The sequence below is a fragment of the Triturus cristatus genome, chromosome 6 (assembly GCF_964204655.1).
Source record: "Triturus cristatus chromosome 6, aTriCri1.1, whole genome shotgun sequence".
Taxonomy (NCBI): domain Eukaryota; kingdom Metazoa; phylum Chordata; class Amphibia; order Caudata; family Salamandridae; genus Triturus; species Triturus cristatus.
The window spans coordinates 1,191,485,393-1,191,512,965 of NC_140589.1; the positions used below are offsets into that span (position 1 = coordinate 1,191,485,393).

Below are 27,573 nucleotides of genomic sequence, written 5' to 3' on the forward strand. Positions count from 1 at the left end.
CTTCTGAGTCTATTTGCGGTTCCGATTCCTTCCTTGACCCCTTCCTTTTGCCCCTTCTTGTTCTTTGTTTTCTTTGGGTTGATCTTGCATTGTTCTGCCCTTTCCCCCTTGTCTCGTAGTCATTCTTAGTAGCCGAAGTTCCTTGTGAAAATCCAGTTTTTCTTTTGGAGTTTCATCTGCACTGGATCCGGCATCCAAGCTTATGTCACTCTCACTCTTTGGTGTCCTTGTAAAGGGAATAGATTTGTCCTTTGCTCTCAGGCGATCAAACTTTTTGGCAAACGTAAAAACTCGTCCATATTGCTAATCTAATCTGTCCCTTGTGAACTTTCCAGCTCTATGTTCCATAATTTCCTCATCATATTTCTGTAAGGAATTCTCCATTGTGCTCATCTGGTCTTTTATGTTGGCTTCCTCTTTATACTTTTCTAGTTCCTTGTTAATTTTTTCAATCTTTTCTAATTGCAGCTTCATTTTTCTTTTTGCATGTTCAATGAGGGGCATCATTAATCTTACTGAGCATTCTTCTGTATTCCTACACCACTCATTAATCAAGTCCTCATATATATCTTCATATGTCGGTAGCAGCATTATTCTAAGCCTCCTCGGTATTCTTTTACACTCCAGATATTTAGTGAGTGATGTAATTTCCCACCATTGTTTGGCCTCTGCACGTTGTGCGTGTTCTAGATCTCTCACCAATTGTATTAGTGTTTTATTATTTCCATTATCTGTTCCGTTTACACCTCTATAAAGAATTATTTTACTTAACCATACACAACTCAAGGTAAAACCGACATCTAAAACCCAAACCACCTGCTGGAGTAAATGCAATACATTAAGGAAGCTATGTTGGGATCATATTGATGATGTGGAGTCCTATACTAGGGCTGTGCCAAGCAATCTAATATGTCAGCAGAATTATGTGGGATATGTGGTGGGGTGGCTTGGCGGCCTTATTCTATAACTAGGGGAGGATGTTTAGTCTGAATCGGCCTCCTCACTCTTTGCCAGCGACCAGACTCTGCCACACATGTCCATCTGGGGCCAGTCATGTAGGTGTCATGTGTGTGTTCTGGGGGCCAGATACCTCACTGCACTTCCTGCTGCAGGGCAGCTCCCTCGCAATCCGCCCATCTAATCAACTCTGCCCGCCTGTGTAGAAAGCTAGGTCCCTGTGAGGTTTTCCAATAGAGTTCCAACTGGCACCGTGCAAGGACCAATGTAGGTCCCTGAGACTTGATGTGATCACCCACACGCCAGGCCTCAGGAAGAGACCCAACGCAATAGAGTGGAGTGTTCACGCATGGTCTCCCAGTGGCCCTTGCTATATATTGTGTGACCTTGTCCTATTAACGCAGACCACAAAACAGCTCCACACCATATGATGAAAATCTTTCCCTTCACCATCACACCTCGGGCATGTTGCATGTGCCAGATAGAACATAGCATCAATCTGCATGGGGTAATGTGTACCCAATGCAGAAAGTAATATTGTATGAGTTTAAACCTGCCGTTATGTGACTTTCGAGGTATGGACTCCAGAAGGAAATCCCAGTCTTGATCAGTAATTGGGGTGCCGATATCCCCTGCCTAATATTCGTGCAGTTCCTGTAGGCCAATCTTTGCTTGTCATACCAATGTAGAATATAACACTGAGACAGCCCGGGTCTTTCCGGCTATCGAACAGATGGTCTAAAGGCCCATATCTGTCAGCGGTTCGGCTGCACTTGCCTTCCAAATGATGTACATTGTGGCCTTAGCAGCACTGTAAAGTAAGAAATGGTGGGAGGGAGTCCAAACTCGTAGACAAGTCCCAGAAAATGTTTGATTGTATCATTTTTGAAAAGCTCCCCTGCGGACCTAAGGCTAACCCTCTCCCGCATGTGCAAGCCACTCAAGTCCTTGCAAGGATGTAGGGTAGATAGACACTGGAGCAGGTAGCTCTCTGGTTTATGGAATGATGGTGCAGGTCCACTGAAGTGCTATAGCCCCTACATACTTGAGTGTGAAGACTAGGGTACTGCCTGCCGAGCCCTGTGATTTCCACAGGGGATATAGAATCAATTAGAGCCAGTCCACCCATTAAGGAAACACTGCATGTCCTGCCCCAGGAGTTCACCATCATGCCTCTTTCCACCATGCTGCCCAAAATAGATGCTCAGCCAAGTAGTACAGCTCGTAGTCTAGGACCACTAGTCTGCCCTCTTTAACAGGAAGTCACAGCTTAGGCAAAGAATCCTACTCAGATTTGTGCCCCAACGTAAGGTCAGGAGCAGTCCACCTATTTTTTGAAAGATGGCCCTGGTTACATTAACGGGAAGGGTGGAAAAGGTAGGCAGTAACCATAGTAGGACCACCATTTTCATGAGGACTGCGCAGCCCATTACAGACAGGGTCAGCATGTGCCAGAAGGAGATAAGACTGTTGCAAGGATATGAGGGTCACCTGTATATTACCTTCTATTAACTTTGTAAAATTTGCACTCCCAAATAGCAGAAGGTATGTGGCTCCCATTGATTCTCGTCCCTGAACTCTGCGGGTCAGTTACCTGAGCACAGAGCAAGCAAAGGGAAGGCATTAGACTTTCTCCAGTTAACTTGGAGACCTCACAGTGCATCAAAGTGGGCGAGCCCCATACAGGTGCCTTCCGCATCTGATCACTCCCAAACAAGATAGAGTAGCATATCATCTGCATGCAATGACACCTAGAGCTGTGTGCCCCCAAGTTCCAGGCCGTGAAAGGCATTACCCTGTCTGAGAGTCGAAGCTCAGGGCTTCACTGCAATTGCAAACAGTATTGCGGATAATGGGTATGCCTATCTGGTGCCTCTTCCGACAGCGCATGGGCTCAAGATAAACCCACTATCTTAATGCTTACACGTTGATACTTGGTGCTAAAGCCGGAGCACAATGATAAATGTACAACTTATGTTAATCAGGATCTACTTTACAAACTAGATTTCTAGATTTAGAAGAAAACAGAATTGGTGGAGGAAAAATGGTACTGCATTAAGCAATCGACTCTGAATACAAAATTCGAGTCTTAGATTTACTCTTCATAAATTTGTTAACATTAGATTAACTCAATGGACAATGGTCTTCATGAATATTTTCAAACAAAAAGAAATTTGCTGACCATTCCTGTCAGAAGATTAAAAGAACGTTGTTCTGGATCAGTCCACTACCCTAGAAATAAGTATGAGTGATTTATGAGAATGCTCACTATGTTTAATGTATGTGTTAAGAGGATTACATTTATTTCTACATATGGTCATTATCTCTACAATAACATTAAATGAAGATTTACTACAGGAGACAAAATTGTATTCAAGTTGTACTGCGATATGGAGTCACTGACACATTTAATAAGTAATTGGCAGAACCTTCTTATAAATGGAAATGAATTTTGCTCCTGACGTTAGAGCATGATACGTTATAGGCAGGGCACGTGACATGAGATTCTGCAGCTGCAGTGTATTCGGCAAAATTATTGATTTACCACACTTGTCGTCACACAATCTGCATAATTTGCAGATCTAAGTCAAAAAAATGTTTCAGATCAAAAGTAACTAAAAAGGGACCTTATGTGGAACCTCGCAGTGGCAGACCATTTGCAAATGTTAACTTGTCACCTTTCAGCTGATGTTTGCTTTACTGAAGGAATCAAATTTATTCTAAAGAGGTAAAACGTTTGCCCATTATGGGGCAGATTCCGATGTCGGACGGACTCAGGTCCGTCCGACATCGGTCAGGAGCTGTAACCAACCGACCTGCTGTCGTCGGTTGCGGCCCTGCAAGTACGATGCGACCGAACAGGGTTCGGTCTCACTCGTATACTTCACAATGCAAGCATGCATTCCGAGCGGAATGCATGCTTGCATTGTGAAAAGCAGGGGTGCAGTTCATCCCTGCACCCTGTGGCCGGCACCCCAAGGTGCCTGCCTCCGGGTGCGGTGATCCACAGAGGGCCACCATTCGGCAGCCTTTCACCCATGGGGGCCCTACCGGGGGCCCCCAAAGACAGTTTCCGGCTGCCTTTTCATTATGGAAAGACCGGCACGAAAAGGCAGTGAAAAACTGCCATCGTACTCCCTCGGTCGTAAAGAGGCAACTGGGGGAGTACTGAGGGATTTCCGGACGGCGGATGGGCTCTCCGAGCCTGTCATCCGCCATCCGGAAATCCGAGTCAGATTCCTTTCCGACCGAGCCCATCGGAATGGCTCGGTCGGAAAGGAATCCGGCTGACACGTTCCGGTCGGAGCCCTTCCGGCCGAAATCGGAATCGGCCCCTCAGTGTTAATATGTGGTAAAACTACACAATTGCAAAACAATAGTGGCACAGAAAGTGCTGCATTATGCTTCATCATTTTCCTTTTCTTGCTGTATAATGTAATCATCTCTGACACATAAATTCGTCCTCCGCTGCCACAGATACGAGGTACTCTGATTATAATTATCAATCTATGCGACTGTGCACCAGATACAAGTTGCTAAAATGTAATTTTTTTCAACATATATCTTTCTGAACAGAGATATGTTTTATCTAATTTCCCTCCACCCTGCACGAACAGAAAAAAACCCTTTGCAAATTTGATGAAAAGAAAATATTGTACAAAAACAACATTTCATTGGTTGACTTTTTTGTAATTGGTTAATAGGGGCACTTAGCAAAACGCCTTGCAGTACAATTTACTTAGAGAACATTCAAAAAAATTAAGTGGAGGAAACACTCACCTGCTTGTTTGAAGTGCTGTCTGCAGTATTTCTAGGTGCTGGCACAGAATCAAGAAAACAAAATGTAAGACGAAAATGGTGGCACATGATACACCTCCCTACAGAAAAGCTCGTACTATAAACTGACATTTGACAATAAATCTTGCTATAATATAATTTCACTGAAGAAACTAAATATGTTGGGATTTTGTAAAAATAATATAATTCTACAGCAAAAACATTTTCTGAATTCCAGGGATTTGTAGTTCACCGATACACTATACCGTTTTTATCAATATAGTTTATAAGGTTCAGAAACTTTCCCCACTGAACATTTTCGTGTACATATTTCATAACTTTTTTTTATTAACAACCAGAAGGCACAGTAGGAAATAAATGTGCTCATTCACGTGGAAATTCAAACACGCACTCTTGTGTACACCCACACACATGCTTACACACATTGTTTCATTTGCTTTGAGTGATTCATACATTTCGTCCATCTTATTTTGGTTTGAAACATTTATTATAGCGCAACAAGTAGTGGGCTAAAAGAAAAGAAAACGAGTAGTCAAAGATTAAGCGGCGCTGTGATTTTAATCTGTCTCTCAATTAATAACAATCAAACGACCAAAGTCATGAATGCTATATGAGGTTAGTTTGCTAACTTGTTGCAAAGCTGATGATGGGTGGAGTGCATTGCATACCTTAAAGGGCTGTGTGCGTGACATTTCTTGCACAGAAGTAGGAACTGTGATTTGCGTACTTGTTTGCATATTTGAGGAATCACAAACATCCACCAGAGGACCTATGAGTCGTGGATTTCCATAATCCATCCATACTGCAACTCCAACAGACAGCACAGGTATGGTTTGAGCATTTGTGCATGCAGCTATTTTATTTTCTCAACTGGACATATTTTAGAAAGATGGGGCAAAACTGAGTTACTTTCACCCCACAGTCGTAGAAAGTTCATTATTTATTCATGTATAATGTCTCTAGGTTCAAGTTTCACCTGAGAAAGTAGTTGTACACAGATCCTTATTGTGCGAATCAAAGATGACATTTGAGCTAACAGAGGTAATTTTTTTTCAGTATGTTGGCTAACGACCTGTGGCGGCTGCTCCCGGGAAGCAGCAGTAGGGCAGGGAGGGGGGATTTAACCCCTTCGATGCGCATGACGGAGCGGTTCCGTCGTGTGCATGGGTTGCGCTGTGCGTATGACGGAATCGCTCCGTCATGGCCCCGTCCGCGCAATAGAACCTTCAGCACAGCGCGGTAATCCGCGTCGCGCTGAAGGGGTTAAAAAAACATCACTTACCTGCTGCCAGTCGACTAGCTGCCTGGCCGCAGCCTCTCTTCTGTACGGTCCGACCTCTTCCTGGCTTCTTCTCTGCAAACAGGAAACAGGAAGCACCCAGGTTCCTCGGCTCCCCATAGCCAATCACAATGCTGCAATGCCATGTTGTGATTGGTCTGAGTATCGTGGTTAGGCACTCAGCCAGGAAATGGGAGCCTGGGCATGTTACCACCCAGGCTGTAATGCAGCCTGGGTGGAGTGCATGCAAAGTGTGTATGAATGTTTGGAATCTGCACTTACATAGTGCCCACCACTTCTCCCCCTGCTCTGACAGCAGAGCAGATCCGCCCTGCCATGCCAAGACACCACATCAGGAACATATCAAATGATAATTATGTCGCGTTATTAGCATTTTATTTTCCTTTTTTTTACTGCAAAAAGCAGTGGGGCGATGCTCCCCCACCTCAGCAGAGGAGCCAACACTGCTAACGTCATCATGTAGTGTGACTCATCATTGTGGTGCTGCGCCAGGGGAAACTTTATTGCATAACGAGAGGCGACACGCTCAGCAGTGGAAATTGCCAGCTAAATCTGGCACTGCATGGTGAAAGGCTGTCACAGTTAATGTTGTCCTGAGCTTTGTCAATTATCACCACCACTAGGAGTAAGCAGGAGCGTGGCATAAAAAACTATTTTACCCCTAGGAAACATACCTCTAGAGACCAGAGGCACATGTTGCAACACAAGTACGTACATTGATGACCCCAGACACTGCTCTGAGGTAATCTTTGTTGCTTGTGTTCTGACTGCATGCCACTCAGCAGATTCCTAACCAACGAGTTTCTGTGACCACGCAGATCATACATCTCCTATACCCTGGCAGACTTTCACCATATTTGGATTGTCATCTGTTACAGTCCTTGTCTCAGTCAAACTGAGTACATCACATACAATTGGGACAATGCCCCTTTGTACACGATATGAATATACAACCCAAGTAATTTACAATAATGTTGTTGTTTAAGGTGAGTAGAGGGAAAGAGTATCATATGTTCCAACAAAGGGTATTGGGGAACCCAGCTAAAAGTTTGTGGGTAATTACAATCATTTGGTTGAGAAAGAAAGGTTTACAGAAAAATTACCACATTACTCCAAACCCCATATGGAGGCATTTGTTTAAAAGGAGTTACCCTCACACACTTCCAGTGGAATATGTCATCACCAAGAATCTCCCTGCTACTACCAAAGGATTCATGTGAGTAGCAGTCTCCCTTGGGATATGAAGTTTAAAAAAAAATATTTTTCTGGAAGACAATGGTGCATTTCCACACATGCAGGGTTCCTGTTTAGTCTGCGTTTTTTTAGAGAGACCGATAAACAAAAACACACAACATCTGAGGGAATTTAATTCCCGAACTTTGTACCAGAATATAGGGGTTGTAACTGTCCACAGGAATTATTCGGATTGACTGACTTTTAAAGGATGAGCAGAGTATTCTCTCAGTGAAATGCATATACATTTTTCCTGCAAATAATTTTAGCCCATCTCTGAATGACACATGTAGCATTTTTTAAGGCTTTTGATTTAACAACTATTTATATTTATTCTCTTCTTAATCCAGAACTTTTTAACTATCTTACCATCTGTCTCTGCCATCTTGTTTTAGGTTTTGCAACTTCGCTATGCACCAAGGAATGGTGAGAGTGTGAAATCCGATTTTCTTTCTGGTCTAATGTATGTAATGTGCCAGTGCAGACATTCTAGGATCTCAGCTCGGGTTGCACATGATGTGTCACTTTGAATGTTATTCAGTCTGCTCTTGTAGGCTTGAGCCCCCTCTGCTGATATACCCTTTACAGACCTTGTGTTAATAAATACTTTGTATTTCCCAGGACGTTCTGAGCAAGTGTGACTAGAGCAGGGTGAATAATTTGCCAACATAATGAGCCTAGGTTAATGGCAAGATCAAACACGCAAACTGTAAAGTTCTATCCAAAGCGATTGCCAGTGGTTTAGACTATTTACAAGCATTACTCCCATCACCTTCTGTGTTTTTAATGTAATGCCCTAAGTGACCAAGGTTTTTTATAGACGTGGGACTGTTGCTCAATGTGCCACAAGGACCAAGCTATTCCTAACTGAAGAGGTCTAATAAGGCCAAAACCAGTCTGGAGTGGCCTGGCAGCATCGGATGGACTTTCCCCATGAGGAGCAGGGTCAGAACCAAATTGCATAAAGTGTATCTCTGTTTAGAGTGGCACAATGGGCAAACAAATATGGGTTAGAATGCTACCCGGAGCTACTGCCAGTGGTTTAGACTACTTGCAAGCATTCCTCCCATTGCCTTGTATATATTTTTTGGCAAGATCTGCAATATGAGGTTGAGTGGTTCTTTTGTGAGCATAGAGTCAGTTATTTCCCGGTAATTATGTGCTGGTGTATCAATAAGCTCTTGAAACCCCTGCAGCAATGCGGGCGCTAGGAGGGAGGCTGAAAATCAGTGTATTGTAACTTCACCAGAAGAAAGAAGCAGCACAATGCTAAAGTGTACTAAGCTCAAAGCAATTGTGCTGATAGATGGTCATACATAACATCAATTGTATCTTAGCATTAACCAGGAGTTCTATGAACTACATTGGTCGTAGTGTGGCTGCGGTATCAATTGACACTTTAGATGGAGTATTTCTAGAGTCATTTTTTGAGCTGGTGTCACGTATGATGATGCTTTGGTGACACAGGGGGTATTTTGGGACATGTTAAGGAACCTTTAGGTTAGTGGTTACACTGCTGGCCTTATATTACATCTTCTGGGCACTTGGGTGGACTTAAAATTGAAATTCTTGGTGAAAGAATGACACTAATTAAAAATATGCAAAATAAATTTTGGTGAAAGGTCCATTATGGTAAAACATGTAAATTGTGAGATGTGCAACAGAGTAAATTTAGTTTATGGTCTCTGTTATCAGATTATAATTGAATTCTCTGGGGATTCCACTGCACATTCATGGAAAAGTATTAGAAGTATAGGCAAATCTTGCTCACTCACTCAAGTTCTCACTCATTCATTTATTCACTTATTAGCTCATTCAATTTATGACAAATCCAGTCTCTAACACACTCATCTATACAATTATCCACTTAGTCACAATCCAACCTCCTCCAGTCATTTATTCATCCAAATACTCTTTAACTACCCATCTGTCCACTCCCACAACGAGTAAAACACATATTCACTCACTGTTGTACTCACTTTAATTCTCACATTTGTTACTGTAATGGGACTCTCGGATATTTTACAGTAAACGTTGCCTCATTTGCATGGAATAGGAGTATGAATGAAGACCGTGGTGACTGTACAAGTATTTGGAACTGTTGAGTACGAGCTGCATGAGATGCCGAAACACCGCTTTCAGGGGGTGTACCTTTATGTAATTGATTATGTTGAGGATAATAAGAATGATTTAATTAGAACAATCACCAATTATATAAGGTGTTACGTAATTGGTGACGTAAAATGAGTTCATGATCATTGAACCGCCAGGGACGGATGTTAAAGTCATAAAACAATCTTATTGTCGCATTCGAGGCACTGGCGTAACGAAAGCTGAGGGGGACCCCTTCAAGGTACACAGAGGTGCCCCCATTCCGGATTTAATCCGGAGCTCTAAGGCCCGAGTACTGGGCGGAGAGGGCCCCCTGTAGCTCGGGGCCCCTCGCACTGCGGTGGATGCGGGGGCCTGTGTTACGACGCCCCTGATTCGAGGGTTTTTGACGTTCTGGGTCGTAACGTAGGTCAGTTTAACTGATGTTTTTTTTAATCGGGTACCATATGTATTAATGCAGAAAAAGACTTTAGGAGAATTGAAAACAATAAAGAAATTCCCCGTTTAATTTATTACACATTTTGTGCGAAACTGCTTTTTTTTACCAATACATGAAGTATTTTTTCCCAAAATATCTTTCTTTCAATTTAGACGTCTTTTAAACTAAAATTCTATACACAAGAACTAAATTATTTCCAGGATCCAGCCGCACACACTGCTTGAAATGCATCTTATTTATTGGCTTGTTTTTGTATGTTTACGCTGGACAAATCTAATTTAAAATAAACAAGAGAGTGCAACTTTGTTAAGAAGCGGTAATAGCATCCTAAAATTAACTAGAGCATAAGAGGTTATTATAAATGAGACACTTTGTTTGAACAGCTCACGAAAAGTGCGCTTTTTCTCTCCCAATTTCTTAACAGACAGCTTTTTCAGCACCGAGTTATGGTAAACTCAAGCTGAAGAACTGACGTGGTTCCCAGTAAATGTGCAAGGCTTGTTTAAGGAATGCTGTCATCTGTCTACTTAATGTTTGAAACGCATTCATTTGTAAACAAGTGTTGAATTTCTGATTGCTTCCAAGAGTAAAGCATGTGTACAAGAATAATCGGCTCGATTTCTTTCCCTACACAACATTCCGTATAGATATTATGCAGTGTGCTCAGACTATCCTTTGTGGACCACTGAAAAGAGATGGAATACATTAATGAGCTGCTGGAATACTGCCTAACAACTGAATGCCAATCCCCCATTTCCGACAATGCCACAGAAAACGTATTTATGGATTACTGAGGGGCCGATTATGGTGATGGTCGGTCGGACTGCCATAGGGACCATTTTATTTGCCCACGATATTACCATGGTGGGAGGATAGTTGGGGGTCGGAAAGACAGACCACCAAGCATCTGATGGGCTCCTTGAGCCCTCATGCGCGTCGGAGGGGAATCATATCCCTACAACGGTGGCAGTGCCTAGCAGGCACCACAGTAGGGATTATGATGTCCCTTTCCGCCTGCCTTTGAAAAGGCAGATGGAAAGAGATTTTAGGGGCCCGTAGTGGGCCCCCCTTCTCCACTCGCCCTAGGCTGTGGCACATATTAACCCCTTCGCGCGGCAGGAATTCTGCCGCGGCGCTGGGTGGGTTTGGGGGCAGTTGCGGTGCCGCCGTGCTCGTGACGGAACCACTCCGTCATGAGTCACGGGTGAGCTGTGCTCATGACGGAGTGGTTCCGTCACGTCTCCGCCCACTGCTCTTATCGCCCGCACAGGCGGGGAATTAGCGCCGCGTGGGCGGTGCGGCCGCCAACGGCCGCAGCATGACGGAACCACTCCGTCATGAGCACAGCGCACCCGTGGCTCATGACGGAGTGGTTCCGTCATGAGCACGGAACGGGTTAATCAACAAAATCGGGGACTGTAGGACTTTTTTGGAGGCCCAGCATACATGCCCTGTCAAGCACTAACACCAGAAGGTATGCAGTTCCTCAAATGATTAGGCAAGTGAAAGGAGAGTCTGAAAACCACTGGTTGTGTGTTCAATTAGGGTAAATTAGAGAGGGAGTAAGGGGAGTAGTGCAAACTCCCCTTGCACACAAAACTTAAAGTGAATGGACATAAGCAATGAAAGATTCGCCATGCTCAGAAAAGTGAACTATATATACTACAATGCTAGCTTCTCTCACAAATAACAGAGATGCAGCACAGATAGCAGCAATACAAGCTTTTCTCACATTTCAGAGCACCTTCAGTGCACTCATCAGGTCCTGTTTCCCTTACAAACAAGACATGTACATTGTGGCCAGATGCAGGTTAAAATGATCCCCTAAAGAGCAGCAGTAAAACACCCGCTTACACTACTCACAGAAAAAGGTACAATACGACTGTGGCGCAACCTTCGCTGACACACAAAAAAAGTATGCCATGAGCATAAGGTTTGCTCCGTTCCAGGCAGCATGTCTGTGTCTCGATTGGCTGACTCTCTGCCTGGGCCCCACCCACATTGGTGGCTACAATGTGGTCATTTAGGTTTCCTACTTCAAAAGAGAAGTGGGAAAGGGAGTGAGAAGGAAAGTAGTCGCATGGGGAGATGACTCTCAGAGAATAAACACAAAAGCAAGAGGAGCTCACCTAAAAAGACTTTATGATTTGAAATAAAACATTGATGTAGATCTGTAAAAATATAGGAATAGGCAAAATGTTCTCCTTATGCACAGTATCCCATTGATTATAACCTTTTAAACCATGAGCACAGTCATCTCTAAAATGTACGATCCATTTACTTGTAAACTCAATATCAATGATGAACAAGTTACTTACCTTCGGTAATGATATATCTGTAAGAAACATAGGTTAGTTATAGATTGCTTACCTTAGAATTACCCCCAGGTGTCAGACTGGATCCAGAAAGTTTTTCGTCAGCAGTACCTCTGTGCGTCTGAAGGTGGCGTCGGTCGGCTCCGCGTGCGTCGTTGGCGTCGTGGTCGTAGGGATGACGTCGCGGTAGCTACTTAGGCGCCACCCTTGCTCGCTGATGTCAGTACATGACTTTCCGCACCAGAAACATACAGCTTTGCAAGACACTGACCACTGGTGCACAAAACTAGGGCCCTGAAAGGATGTCCTTAACCCTAGAAATGTTATGTTATGTTATGCGGTCTTGTAAAGCACGCAGCGAAGGGGCGTCCCGATGCTGATAGCAGAAAACTGCACCACCTCTAACAAGGAAGAGGCCTACAACGGAGGGAAGAGGTGCATTTCGAGTGCTTTACGGGAAGCCAAATAATTCTTCAGGCTGCGGATGGAAGTAGGAAGGGCATTCCAAAGTTTGGCTGCCAAAGTGCGGAAGGGACGCCCCCCACCACGTGCCCTCCTCACCTGGGGGATAACCGCCAAATGCTGCCCCATCAACCGAAGTTGATGGGAAGGTGTGTAAAGTGCAAGCAGGTTGTCCAGAATGCCTGGGTCAGTGGAGTTCAAGATTTTGAAAGAAATGCAAAGGGACTTAAACTCTATACGTTTGGCCACAGGTAGCCAGTGGAGCAGACAAATAGCACTAGACGCAGAGCAAGTCCTAGGCAGGCCAAGGAGATTTCTGTCCACAGCATTCTGGACCCTTTGCAGTCTCGAGATTTCAGTCTTGTTAGACACCAGATATAGTGAGCTGGCATAATCCAATCTTGACAGAATGGAAGCCTGAGCAATGACCTGCCTGATGGAGGGGTCAAAGAACCCCAACAGCAGTTTGAGCCCCCGCAATATGCCAAAACAGGTCCCCGCCACCTTCTTAGTTTGGGTCTGGAAGCTGAGGGGGGAATCTACCCAGACACCCAGGTTTTTTACCATCTGTTTGGGGGCAGGTGCATGCCCCAGAGTGGCAGGCCACCAGTGCTCACTCCAGAGCTCAGTCTTTCCCTACCAGCAATACCAGCAATACCTCGGACTTACTGGCGTTGAGCTGGAGACAGTTGGTAGTCATCCACTCCGCGATAGCCTCAAGGTCACTCTGGAATTTGCAGTCGTCCGCATGTGTGACCACCAACTGTGTATCGTACGCATATGATACTGCCATGAGCCCTCTGCCAGTCGCAGAAAAGAGGCAGAAAAGAGGTAAACCAGTCGCAGAACGGGGAGGATCGGTGGGCGGTAAGGAATCTATTACTAACCTATGTTTCTCACAGATATATCGTTACTGAAGGTAAGTAACTTGTTCATCTGAAAGAAACAGTTAGTTATAGATTCCTTGCCTTAAATAGATACCCCAGCAATACCAACCCCAGAGGTGGGTCTGCAAACCAAGATCACACCAGAAAGTCCTGGAGAACAGAACGGCCAAAGAAGCCATCTCTCCGGACTTGGCTATCCAGGCAGTAGTGTTTTGTAAACGTGTGCAGAGATGCCCACATAGCTGCCTGACAGATGTCATGAAGAGGGACTCCTCATACCAAAGCAGTAGTGGCAGCCCCACTGGAGGCTCTTTTTTTGCTGGAGAATAGCAGGCTTTAATACACAAAATGACCCATCTAGAGATGGTCCGCTTGTGTACGTAGCCAACAAAGAGTTGGTCATCCAATCAGGACTGTTTTGTGCAATCCAGATAGAAGGAAAGCACACGTTTTGGTCCAGACAGTGGAACCTTTCTTACGCTTTATAAGGATGCGGAGGCGGAAAGAAGGTGGGCAAAGTGATGGTTTGCCCGATGTGAAAGGAGGTGACCACCTTGGAATGAAAGAATGGACGAGTTCTTAGGACAACCTGGATGTACAGCCAGAAAGGAGGTTTGGATGAAAGAGCCTGGAGCTCACTCACCCTTCTGGCAGATGTGATGGCTACCAGGAATGCAGTCTTAAGAGTCAAAAGTCGTAAACGACAGTTGTGAAGCGGCTCAAAGGGAGTGCACATCAGATAGGTCAAGACCAAACTCAAGTCCCACTGAGGCATTACGAAGGGGATAGGAGGAAAGAGATGAGCAATTTACAACTGGGGACTTGAAGAGAGAAGGCTGGTCAGGAAGCCTTAGAAAGGCAGAAATGGCATAGAGATGGCCCTTGATAGTGCCCAGACCAGAGTCCCGCTGGGCCAAAGAAAGGAGGAAGAAGAGAACCTCAGAAAGAGGGGCAGAAAGCAGATCCACAGTCTTTGCTACACATCATGACATAAATTTGTTCCATCAACAGGCGTATACCGTCTTAGTGGAGGGACGCCTGGCTGCCAAGATTACATCACAGACTTCGGGAGGCAAGTCAAACGACGTCAACTGCCGCCGCTCAATCTCCACGCAAGGAGGTGAAGGCTGGACAGGTTCGGGTGGACAACTGCCCCCTGCTCCTGCGACAGAAGATCCCCCTGAAGAGGCAGTCGAATCAATCAGAGGATTGATGGCCATCTTGAGTAGCTCGGGATACCAGACTCTTCGTGGCCAATCTGGAACCACCAGAATGACTTGGGCCTGTCGCGCTTGATCTTCTTCAGCACTCAGGGCAGAAGTGGTATAGGCGGAAAGGTGTACAACAGACCGCAACTCCACTCACGACGAAAAGCATCGCATAGCGAGTGCCGCCTTGGAAATTCCAGCGTACAGAATTGCTGACATGGGGTGTTCTCTTCGGTGGTGAATAGATCTAACCAAGGCTCTCCCCATTGTTGAAAGAGACCCTGCACCACCTCCGAGTGAAGATGCCATTCGTGATCCATCATGTACCTGCGGCTGAGTTTGTCCGCCCTGGCGTTCAAGGAACCAGTCAGGTGTTGAACCACCAGGCATATGCCCTTATGTTACAGCCATGTCCAGAGGTGGAGGGCCTCTTGACATAGGGTCCATGACCCCACCTCTCCTTGTTTGTTGCAGTACCACATGGCGGTGATGTTGTCCGTGAACACCTGCACTACTCTTCCATGGACAGAGGGAAAGAATGCTTTCGGTGCAAGCCGGATAGCCTGCAGCTCCAGAAGGTTGATGTGGACACCGCCGGAGACCAGAGGCCTCTGATCTCTGCCTCTCTTATGTAACCGCCCCATCCCACTAGTGATGCATCGGTCACCACTGTGAACTCTGGTTGAGGAAGGGAGAGGGATCTGACGTTGACCCAATGCTGGTTCGTGAGCCACCACTGCAATTGGTGTGCACTGCCCTCTGAGATCTGGATGCATTCGGACAGATTCCCCTGATGTTGCACACACTGGAACTTCAGGTCCCACTGCAGAGCCCACATATGCTACCTGGCATGATCCACCAGCAGGATTCAGGAGGCCATCAGGCCCAGCAGCCGGAGGGTCATCCTGACAGAATCCCGGGATAAGGGCTGAAAGATCAGAATCATAGGCTGAATATCCCGGACTCGCTGCTCGGGAGAATAGACCCGAAACCGCGTTGTGTCCAGAACCGCTCTGATGAAGAGGAGCTTCTGAGAGGGAATCAGGTGTGACTTCGGTACATTGCTGGAGAACCCCAGCCAATGCAGGAGGTCGGCCATAGTCTGGAGGTGGGAGACGACCTCCTGGGGCGAGCCCACCTTCAACAACCAGTCATCGAGATAGGGGACGACTGGAACCCCTGATCTGTGCAGATGAGCTGTGACCACTGCCATCACTTTCGTGAACACCCGAGGGGCGCTGGTAAGGTCGAAGGGGAGCACGATAAACTGAATATGCTTGTGGCATGAACCGCAAGTTACGCCGGTGGACCGGCAGGACGGGGATGTGAAAATAGGTATCCTGCAGGTCCAACACTACCATCCAGTCTCCAGGGTCAAGGGAAGACAAGACCTGAGCTGACGACAACATTTTGAACTTCTCCTTCCGGAGGAAGCGATTGACGCTCCTGAGGTCCAGGATAGGACGCAGGCCCTTGTCCTTGGGTACCAGAAAGTAGTGGGAATAGCAACCACGACCTACTTCTGGAACAGGAACACGCTCAATGGCTCCCTTGGCTAAGAGAGACGAAACTTCCTGTTGGAGAAGGCCCAGGTGATCCTCCGACATGCGATGGTACCAAGGTGGCATGGCTGGAGGGGTAGTCTTGAAGGGGAGGGAGTAGCCCCTTCGGACAATCTGCAAAACACAACTGTCTGACGTGATGGTGCGCCAGTGGGGGAGGTGATGGCAGATCCTGCCGCCCACTTGCGATTGATGGGCCTGAAAGATCCGACTAAGAAGGTTTGTCGGCAGAAGCAGAGGGGGGGGGGGTTGGTGGGCTGGCCAGCTCGCTGGCCCCCAGAACAACGGCGGTGGTTCCCACGTCCCGAACCACGCAAAGGTTGTGCAGCTTGCGCCGGCCTGTGGCTCTGGGCGGGACGTAGTGGGGCACCCCTTCCGTAGCCACGAAAGGGGTGAAAAGCAGACTGTGCAGGGTGAGTGGAGAGGTCCTAGGACTTGGCCGTAGCCTGTGAGTCCTTGAAACGCTCTAGGGTGTGGTCTTCTTTGTTGCCAAAAAGGCGACGACCATCATAGGGCATGTCTAGAAGAGCGCTCTGGACATCCCCAGAAAAGCCAGTCGATCTCATCAAGGCGTAGCTACAAAGGGCTACCGACCTGGAAATCACCCTGCCTAGAGAGTTGGCGGTATCCAGCCCACAGCCGATGGGAAACTTTGCTGCATCTCTCCCTGCAGCAAGGGCCTGGGAGTGTACGGCCCGGGTCTCCTCCAGGCACTGAGGAAGCACTTGCGCAACCGCATCCCACACAGAGTGGGAATAACAGCCCAATAGACATGCCGTGTTTACCGACCGCAGGCCCAAGCTGGCAGAAGAGAAAACCTTCTTCCCAAGATGATCCAGCTTCTTGGATTCCCTATCTGGTGGTGCGTTAGGGAATGTGCTCTTGGAAGTAGAAGCTTGGACCACCAAGCTCACGGGGTGGGGTGTTGGGAGAGGAAAGTGGGGTCGCCCGGGGCCGGGTGGTGGTGTTGGGCAACCATCCTATCCACGGGAGCCCCCTTGTTGGGCCTGAACCAAGTGCCCAAAAGGATGCCGGTCCTGACTTCATTGAACTGCAGCTGGGGCTCCGAAGAACTCGCTACCAGGAGGTTAGTCCTGACTGCCACCGTAGGAAGCTCGAGGTTGAGAGCCTCGGCCGCCGTACGCAACACCACTGCGTAAAAAGCTTCCTTCTCCGGAGCCACGGTAGGAGGAGACAACATGCCAAGGTCTGGGGAGGTATCCAGACCACTAGCATCCCCCAGGACCTCTCTCCAGTTCTGTTCGTACTCCAACTGGTCTGACAAAAGGTCCTCAGACCCCTCCCAGTCTTCCTCACCCTCCTCTGGCTGCCAGGTTGGCAGAAAATGGCCAGGGTGGAACACAGGGGCAAAAGTACCCATTGGCGTCGGTTATGCTCCGTGTCCACGTCAGGTTGGACGCTGGGATCAACACCGGCTGGAGGTCCAGGCGGCGTCGGTAGCGGACGCGGTGTCGGCAGAGTCGGTGCCAGTGGAGGTGTCACAAGGTTGACCGGCCTGGATCCAGGGGGCACTGCGGAGCTGGTGCCCCCAACCGAGCCCGCGGGGCTCGAAGGCGCACCGCCGGAGTCAGGCTGCCCAAAGATGGCATGCATTGCTTCGTAAAACTGATGAAGCTGGACAGGGGTCACTCAGGGTGTCGGAAAGTGAGGGAAACTCAGAGTCGGACCTTCATGCTCCGCACGCGAAGCAGCAGAAGTGGCACTGCCTGCATCCCTCGTCGCATCAGGGGAGAAGTCGAACAGTGACGATGCTTCCTCGACTTCTTCTTGTGCTTCGAATTAGCTGACCCCGAGTGCGAAGACTTGGATAACGAGTGCTGATGGCTCCGCGACCCGTCCCTCAACCTCCCACAAGACCGGGACCTCAAACGGCGCAGAGCCGCTTGCCGGCACTCAAGAAGCTTTTGGGACCGCTCCCGCAAAGACTTCGGAGCCATGGTCCCGGAGTCTGAGCATGACTTGGGGTCGTGGTCGCGCTCCAGGCAAAAGAGGCACACGCTGTGCGGATCCATCACTGACATCATTCGGGAACAGGAACTGCAGGCCTTGAAACCGGGCATCCCTATATGCACCAGGAGTCGTAAGGACTCGAAAAGACGCCGACAAAAGTTGCTCAAAAAGTTCAGTCAAAAAGTGACTGGAGGTACCGCTCTCTCCAAATCTGCGCTGGCTGGCGTGGAAAAAGAAAGAACTGATGTCAGTGCACGAGGGCGGCATCTAAGTAGCTACCATGACGTGATCCCAGCGACCACAACGCCAACGACGGACGCGGAGCCGACCGACGCCACCTTCCGACACGCAGAGGTACTGCTGACAAAAAACTTTCCGGATCCAGTCTGAAGCCTGTTGGTAATTCTAAGGTAAGGAATCTATAACAAACTGTTTCTTTCAGATATCTATTGTACGTAGTCTGATCAGAAACAGGTCAGAATATTTAAAAAAAACTTAAAAGCATTTTTTTGCTTTTACCTTTTAACAGTTTGGTAGTGCCCAATGCAAAGGAGCTGCACTTTTCTATTCTGCAATCCCCACTGTATACATAAACTCTTTTTAGTGGCGGCTGGGAACTAAGGCAGTGAAGAGGCAGGTGCATTCAAAAATAGTTAAATAAAAGAAAAACAAATAAAAAGTCACTTACATGCTTGCGCAGACACATTCGCATTGCTCCTGTCCTCTATTTTTCTTACGTCATGTACAGGACCCCAGCTAACCTACTTAACAAATCCTGGTGCTGCACTCATGAAGTTAACTAGTATGAGAGAAGCGGCAGGAATGGAGGGAGCGACCTCTCTCAGCGCTCCCGAGGAAACTGTAGGCTTCTGCAGCCTGTCAATCCAGCTGTCTGACACAGCTGGGTTGAGAGGCTTACAGTGTGCATGTCAGGCTGGCCATCGCAAGATGGCCGGTCAAAGTGATATGCTCACTACAAACTAGTGCACAGACAAACCACCACAGTTGCTACTCAGCAGGGGCGCCCATCCTGACACTCGGTTCAGGACGGATTGACAGAAAATAAAATATAATGAATTAACTTCATTACCATTGTATTTTTCGGCTCGGGGGCATTTCTGGGGGATTTTTAGTGGAGAAACACTCCTCTGCTCTCTTTTTCAGTAACTGTGCCTCAGTTCATTCACCTGTAAATCGCTACCCCCACTAGCATATCATTTAAATACTTTAATCAGTGGACCTTGCTGGCCAGTGTGAAGCTATCAATTCAGTGACTTGTACTGTAAGGGCACCATCATCCGGCAGCCCATGGCCATCTCGTTAAAAAACAACACTAAAGCTGTATGCTTCCTTTGTTATCATCCTAGACCCCATCGCCCACATCTCTGTGCAACTATGCATAACATGGATTATTTTTCTTTTGCTGGGATATTTTCTATTTGGTGCAACCTTAACAACATTGTTCTTTTAATTTATTGGGCAGAATATTGTATTAATTTGCTTTAAGCCAATTGAGGTCCGTTTTCATTATACTTACTTTACCTCAAAAATATGTTAGGCAAAATAAAAATGAGCATGTTAGAGGTTTATTCAAAAGTTTGCACATTGTTTATTCACTGACTGCACTGTTTCTTACATGTCTCCTTCATCCAAGTAACGTTCAGTTGCGAACCAAGATATAGGTCAATGGTGACACAATGTTTTTAATACTGTTTACAGACCTCCACATGTGTGAAATGAAGCACTATATAACACATTATTATTATTTTCAGTATTATTATTAATTATTGTTGTTGTTGAAAGTTATCAAAATTCAACATTGACCTATTAAAAACATGTTAAGACTGCATCATTCTAGAGGAAATGCATTCTGGTCATGCTCAGCCAATCTTGCCCGTCACAAAAAATCATTTAAGTTTAAACCGAAAGGGTGTTTGAAAAAGGTTTTGCAATGTAATGCACCTCAGTGAGGCCTTCCTCTTTCCACGTAAGCAAATAGAACAATAAAGGGGTTTACAAGACATACATAAGTATTGGTTTACCTTTCAGAGGAGCTGAATCTTTTTGCATCTTTTGGCTCACTTATATGTCAAGTTTTTTTCATGAGCCTTAACTAACAAGTCCACCTAATTGTGATGATGTCACATCTTCGTATCATGGTGCAACAGTAAAAGAAATGTAGAATTTGTCAAATAGCCCTCATGTTCTGGATGTTTTGAGCAGTAGGAGCTTTGCCCTCTATGAGTTTGTATCAAACGATTCAGAAGCCATTTGGTGATTTCACGTTTTTTCGGGGAAGTACAGGGAAGAAAAGGGTGGTACAAGAAAGATCCCTCAAAAACAACAGCAGCAAACACTCTGTTCTGAGAATAGGATTCTTCATTTTACGAATGCAAAGCTTACTTATCGATGCCCTGCCACTCATTTTTAAACAACAGCATTGTAAAAATATCAAATGTTCTTACTATGGCGTTTCCTTGCTTGTGCTTTGCCGTCTTCTTTTGCTGCTCCTAGACAGCCCACTAGTTCTTGAACAGATATGGATTTATCACTGTTCACATCACAGTATTCCACGAACTTCTTCACACACTTCTTTGGCTTTGATTTCTTTCTCAGTAACCGTTTGAATGGCTTAATTTCTTTTTTGCCAATATCGCCATTTGAATTTTTATCCAGTTGCTTAAAGTACCAGTGGACCACCCGCTCCTCGAGGGTGTGGCTGGGGTCAGGCTCTGAAAGTCTATAGAAAGAAATAAACACCATTTTTTTAAACATACAGACAGAGTTTGAGATCACTTTCTTTTAACTAGATATCCCTCTGGAGACTTCTGTAAAACATAATTTGTAAATTTGTTTTCAAAACTCAAAATTGTTTATCCTTCGAAAAAGAGGGCAGCATGTGTTTCGTGACTTGGGGCCTGATTACGAGTACAGCAGTCCATAGGAGTATTATGAGTGTGGCGGTCGGACCGCAAGGAGACTGCCAGCTCCGCCGGGATCAAGGATCCAGCTGGGCCGGCGGTCTGCAACCGACACGAATATGCTTGCGGTGCTGCTGCCGGCACCACCAAGCACATTTTGAGTTGCTTTTTCGTCGCCCTTTTCCTGGCGGTGAGCCCGCCATGAAAAGGGTGGCAGAGAGGCATCTAAGGGGGCCCTACAGGGCCTACTGCGGTTTTGGGCCTGGTGGTGCATGCAGAGGGGCACATGTTGTGACCCCTTCTAATTGCACCCCAGTTCCCGCATGGTGTGGCATGCATGCCACACCATGCAGAAACATGCTGCATGCCAGGCTCTCCTATGAGCCTTACAGCCCACCGCCGTGAAATCTTAGCAGCACTGCCTGTCTGACCCAGATTACACTTGTAATCCAGAGGGCGAGCACAGTGGCGGCACTGCTGGAGGATAGTCAAAGTTATTTTCCGGCATATTAAGGCATATTAAGTCATGTCGTTTCATGAGGACCAAATAGTATTTATTTGACACTTTCAAAATGAGAATCTCTTTGTTGAAACAGTCAATACACACACATAGAAGAATGTCCAAAACCAGTCCAAATAGAACAACATGAAAAATATTTCAAATATATGATTTCAAACTTAATATTTTTTTTTACAAACAATCAAAATTGGTATATTGATCAATAATGAACAAAAATCATCAAATACTTATGTTACCTACTACTCCTCAAGTGCAAAAATATCTAAAAACAAATACTCAAAAGATCATAAAAAAGATCCTAATGTGATTCATAGAGAGCTTGCAGTTCTGGTGCTACACAAAATTGAAGAACACCCATTAGAGTGCAACTTGGTACAGGCATGAGAGTTGCAAAAACAGTAGTTACTGGAAGATATTATGTAGCAGACTCACAAAAAGGAAAACCTGACTCCAGGTGTGTGGTTTTCAGTCATTTATAAAAATAATATCACCAAGATCTGTGAATTAAAGATGACGCCATCCGTAACAGTACCTAAACTTTTCACAGATAGTTCACAAGCAAAAGTACCATACTCCAATTAAAAAATAAATGTTCAATCTGGGGGCAAGTAAAGAAAAGATAAAAACCAGTTAAAAGTAAACCCCACAGCCTGACGCATCTCTACCTATACAAAACATGACATAAGTGTACAGCATACCTCTTGAATAATCACTTGCTAAATAACATCTAAAAGTGAATAGGCTATTTCAATTATGCAAATACACGGATGATGTACATACAAATCTAATGGTTATTTACTGAAAACACAAAAGTATAGGGTCTATTGTTACATACAGGTCATGGCAGCGTTTCTCCAAAATATTCCTTGTGGAGAATTGTGTATACTACGTATACATAATAAGTAGGCTGTCCAGTTTTAGGTTTAACCCTATAATAACTGATAAAACCCCACTGAAAGAGAAATAGTACTCACCAGTGAAAACATATAAACACTGGAAAAAAACCTGCACAACCACAAACTAAATGCCATTCAAAGAAAAGAAAAAGAGATTGACAGAGTCATTTTTTTTTCTTCCTGAATTGGCCAATACAATGTAATTTTGTTATACAAGCTAGCAGGAAGGAAGACTGGGCTAAACTTATTCTGCTTGAGTTTTGTTGTTTCGGGATGCCCCTAAAATATTATTTCTTCTTCCTTTTGCTTTTTTCAGTTTTGTGGTTATTGGTCTAAAGATGCAGGGTTTAGAAGCATGTTTTAGGTCTTGTTGAATTATTGTATAAACTGTAGAGAACCAGGAAATATCAAAACCATATTTGATATTTTGACTATGTTTGATTTTTTTACTGATGGGTAAAATGGCTGGTTTCATAAGAATCTTCCCTAATATGTGTCATCACATTTACCCACAGAGAATGGGTAAAAACCCTTAAAACATTAGAACCTAGTTTCTAGTGAGTAGGTATTGATAGTAGATGAATTGCCAACACCTCAGGCTTTAAACATTCAATGCAAGGTATAGTGACAAGTATATGTGAAAAGAGCGCTATCACCAAGCATCTGGGATAGTGGTGAAAACATAGTACCAGACCTTTTGCAAACATGGAACGCTGTGTCACTTGCAATGCTCTGCAAAAAACAGGTTATTTCCAAGTTCAACAAAGATTGGAGGGATATTGATTGTATTTGCAGTGATTCATCTACGTATATGAAAAAGTTGTTTGATGACCTGTCAAAATTAATACCTGAGCTGAAGTGCTTCCCTGTAAGAGATCCTTGCCACTTGTTAGATTGTATGCTGAAAACATCTTTACAATCTTCAGAGTTAATGAGGAATGCTATTGACTTTTTAGTCCATTCTGGTGCACTGTTTTCTTATGCACAGGAACTAAAATGCAATTATTTCTCATTTTGTGCTTTGTGTGGCATCAAAGAACGAGCCATCCCAACTGTGTCCCTTAGCTGATGGTTCTCAGTCCAAGGGGCTATGAATGTTATATTATCCATGTGGCAACCATTTACAGAACTTTTGCTGAGTGATGATTCCAAAGGCAAGAAATGTGAGAATCTTTGGTCACACATTGATAGTGATTTGAAAAAAGTACACTCTACTGCATTCTTAGATATTTACAGGAAAACTTAACTGCTGTAGAGGGCATAATAAAAAAACTAGAGCCTGAGAATACCCTTGTCTGCCAAGCGTTCAGCATAATTGGTGTAGATGTGAAACATCTCCTTGAGAGTAGGCTGGGTGACAGCTTTAGTGACTTTGGCACTGCAACATGTTCCATGGTAGAGTGTTTGCCACTTGGTAAGCAAAGCAATGTTGAAGAGCAATTCAGGAACTTTTATTTTACGATGTATGAGAAATGGCTTGCAATTATGCATAGAAATGTCCCTTCACCAACCATGGCATTTGAAGTCAATGAAACATCACTGTGGTACTCTTTACAAGTTCTAGATCCTTTCCATAAAGGGGAATTTCCTCCATAGTTTCAAAAGTGTTGCTTCATTTTTGACCGCTTCAATAACTCTGAGGGCATAAGTGCCCAGCTCAATGCAAATGTTGCAGAACCTGCCCTGAGAATCTCAATCTTCAAGTACACTAGTATTGGTATCAAAAGCTATGTCAGTGGCCAGAGTTAACAAATTGTGTACTGGCTGTTTTGGCTTTGCTTGTCTCAAGTGCCAATGTTGAGAGGGCCTTTTCACAGAAGTTTACATTGGAAGGAAAGAGCGAGTGCACATGACCAAAGACTCAGTGAAGAAGTATTATATAGTGTAGTACAATAAGTTTAATTTGCAAAAATCTATTTGGACCTCATTTACACTTTACATACACTGTCTATATACCACGTGCTATCAGTGCAGAAAGCAAGCAATAATAAAAGTAAAACACTCCATAAACACCGGAAAAACACTGTTTCTGTTGTTTCTAATGGCATAAAAATGTGTAACCACTGATAACCACAGTTATTTAAAGGTATTGAAATCACTTGAAAACACTGAAAAAACCCCACCTGAATTTACCCAAAATAGAAACTGAGAACAGGAAAGCCTAATAATAAGTAATTGCTCCCTAATTTTAAAGCCATACAAAAAATGATTATTACCATGCAGTCGCGGGCTAACTTTTTCTTTTAGTAAGTCATTTAGCTCATATTGGCATATATTATTGTTGTACTTCAAAATGGCTGAAAATGCTTCATTACTCAGAACCACAAACACTATCAATCAACCATCAGAAAATCACTAATGTTATTATAAGTCAAACACTGATTAAAAAATACACAATCAAATTTGCCCCAAACTTGGAAAACAGAAGCCATCAAGCACCTTTTAATAGAGATGTGAGTATTCCAGCAACTGCTAAGTATGTTACTGAAATCATGCTATCAATGCGCCCTGTAATCAATATTAAACTCTCACCCAATTTTCATGCTAATATTTCAGCCAGAATCCCTCTAAGCATTCTCACTTACTGGCATGATAACCGGATCTAACTATGCGTGATTGCAACTTCATACCGTTCCGATTCCTTTCTTTTTGGCTTCAACGTCACTATATCATTGTGTCTGAGGCGCCAGACTACGCTAAAGCCATATTTATAGGCATCAAGCTTAAAGATCCAAAAGCAATTTTCTTCATGAATTTTAAGTATGATCTCTGCCTTTCCTGTGAGGTTTTATACTTTTAATCACCACAAACCTTATTTTGTCCATATTTTCTTTGTGTATTGAACTCCTCAAAGATAAAGACATAGGATATTTCTCTGTTGGATATCTGAACGATCTTAAGTGTTCCATACAGCTTTTTTTTACTGGACGTATGGTAGAGCCCACATGGATCCTAAGACATTGACATTAGTTCATTGATTTTGACCATGCAACATATTGTGGAAGGCTTAAAGATGTAAACACACCTACTGATCAAAATCAATGAACTAATGTCAATATCTACAGGGAATACCATGCTTAGCTGAGAATATGTGTAGCTGTTAGCAACATTACATTGTATCAATATCATGATTTACTGACATATGTAATTGAATATCTGTCGGATTCAACACAAAAGAAGTTTGTGAATAGCTGAGTGGAAAGGCTTCTAATGGTATTTTAGTACTTTTCTTAATCGTATATCAAATATATAATTTGCCACTTTGAATATAAAATAAATTAGATGTAGATAATGTTTGTATTATATTGATCATTGATGTTGCTCTCTCCCTGCACTTGTAAAGTTGCTCATATTCAAGGGGCCCCTTTCTTTAAAAAAAAAAAAAAAACTGTTACTGTTGGGTCATCATTTTGAACACTCACCCCCAGCTGTTATTGAATGCTTTATTGAGTGAGTTTGATCTAATGTTTACCCTAGAAAAGTTTTCCTCTAGTGGGTGTGTGTTGAATTCTACTTTTATTGGGTGGGGTTGTGAGACATTTATTAATTTTATTTGTATTTCAGCTTCGCTTTTCCCATTTACTAGAAAGTCAGAGATACCTCTGAGCCCCTTTAGAGACCACAACCCAGTTTGTATGTTTTTAGTTTGGTCCCCCTTGGTTCAAAAAAGTATTTTGGGATCAGGTGGTATTTCAACTGTTATATCACAGGGAAGGAGACTACGATGGTCACTCTGAGGTATTTTATAGCTCATTGTATACTAGCTGTGATAGGAAAGTCAGAGTTTTATTGCAGATTAATAGTCTGCCTGAGGAAGTATAGAGGACTTTTCAAGTTATTTCAAGTAAGGCATTCAGACTTCTGGAGGCCAAACCACCTCGGTGTATAAAGGAAGGGCCTAGATGGTTTGATTAAGGTTGTACCCTGGTGCGAAAGCAGCTTATGTGTGCCATGAAAGCTAACACCAGAGATCCCACTTTAGTGAAGAATAGTCTTTTACAATATAAGAAAGAGCTTAAGAGGAGGAATAATGTTTTCAGGGACATGGAATGAGAAGATGTGCTTAAATCCAGTACCCTAAAAAATAGCAAAAAATTTTGGAAAACAGTAAATTGTCCATTTCTGGCCTCAGAAACTACAGCATCTCTGGGTGGCATATCACAGAGGATAGCTGTGTTTCCTTCTTTGAGAAGTGCTTTGAGACCGCAGATGTGGCCGAAGGAAGAGAGGAGGGGCTGATAGCAGGGAACTCAAAATTGGTATTCTCCCTTGAAGAGGGCAAACTAGCGGGAAGGCCCCGAGACCCAATGGCATCCCTCCAGACATGTATATTGGTAACACCGAGGTGTAGGCCCCAGCTTTTACTTCACTTATTAATGTGGCAGTGAGGGAGAGTATGAGGTGTCATGGGCCTCTACTGTTATTATTCCTGTTTTTATAAAGGGATACAGGGACAACCCAGCTTGTGACAGACCAATCTCCCTCCTCGACTCTGTCGTGATAGTAGTTGGGTGCATTCTTTTCGACAGATTAGGAAAATGGGCCAAGGACAATGATGTACTCTCAGAAGTATAATATGTTTTTTGTGGTGGGAGGTCAACAGTCGACCAGTGTCTACATTTTTGAGTGGTTTTAAGTTAACACACGTCTAGGTTTTAATCATTTAGCTTTTATGGACCTTTCCTCCGAATTTGACGAGTCAATCGAGGGAAATTGTGGTGGCTCATGTTGTCTACGGGGATGGACCATGACATTGTTCTTTTTTAAATAGACTTAAGTTCATATCTTTGCCTCGGTTCATTATGCTCATGACTTGAAATGTACAAGCAGCTTTTCCTTTAAAAGGGGGTTCCCCAGGGCTGTATTTTGGTCCCCTTTCTTTTCAATCTATACATTAATAGTTTGGAACAGGCCCTGATTGATGTAGGAGCAGATTGCCTGTGTGTAGGAGGCTGGCATTTGCCAGGGCTCTTGTTTGGAGACAATGCTGTT

At 44.4% G+C, this 27,573-nt stretch overlaps 1 protein-coding gene across 4 annotated transcripts in view; it reads right to left on the reverse strand.

Annotated features, from left to right (window-relative positions):
• SMOC2 (SPARC related modular calcium binding 2) overlaps positions 1–27,573 on the reverse strand; it is a 1,475,178-nt gene that overhangs the window by 80,207 nt on the left and 1,367,398 nt on the right. For 2 of the 4 annotated variants that reach the window (XM_085612111.1, XM_085612112.1), the window contains exons 11-12: positions 20,710–20,984; positions 4,738–4,775 (exon numbers count right to left, since the gene is read on the reverse strand). In XM_085612111.1, coding sequence (XP_085468237.1) covers positions 4,738–4,775; positions 20,710–20,984 — 313 coding nt within the window. The remainder of the gene's footprint in view (positions 1–4,737; positions 4,776–20,709; positions 20,985–27,573) is intronic. The other 2 variants (XM_085612114.1, XM_085612113.1) reach the window with 1 other exon arrangement.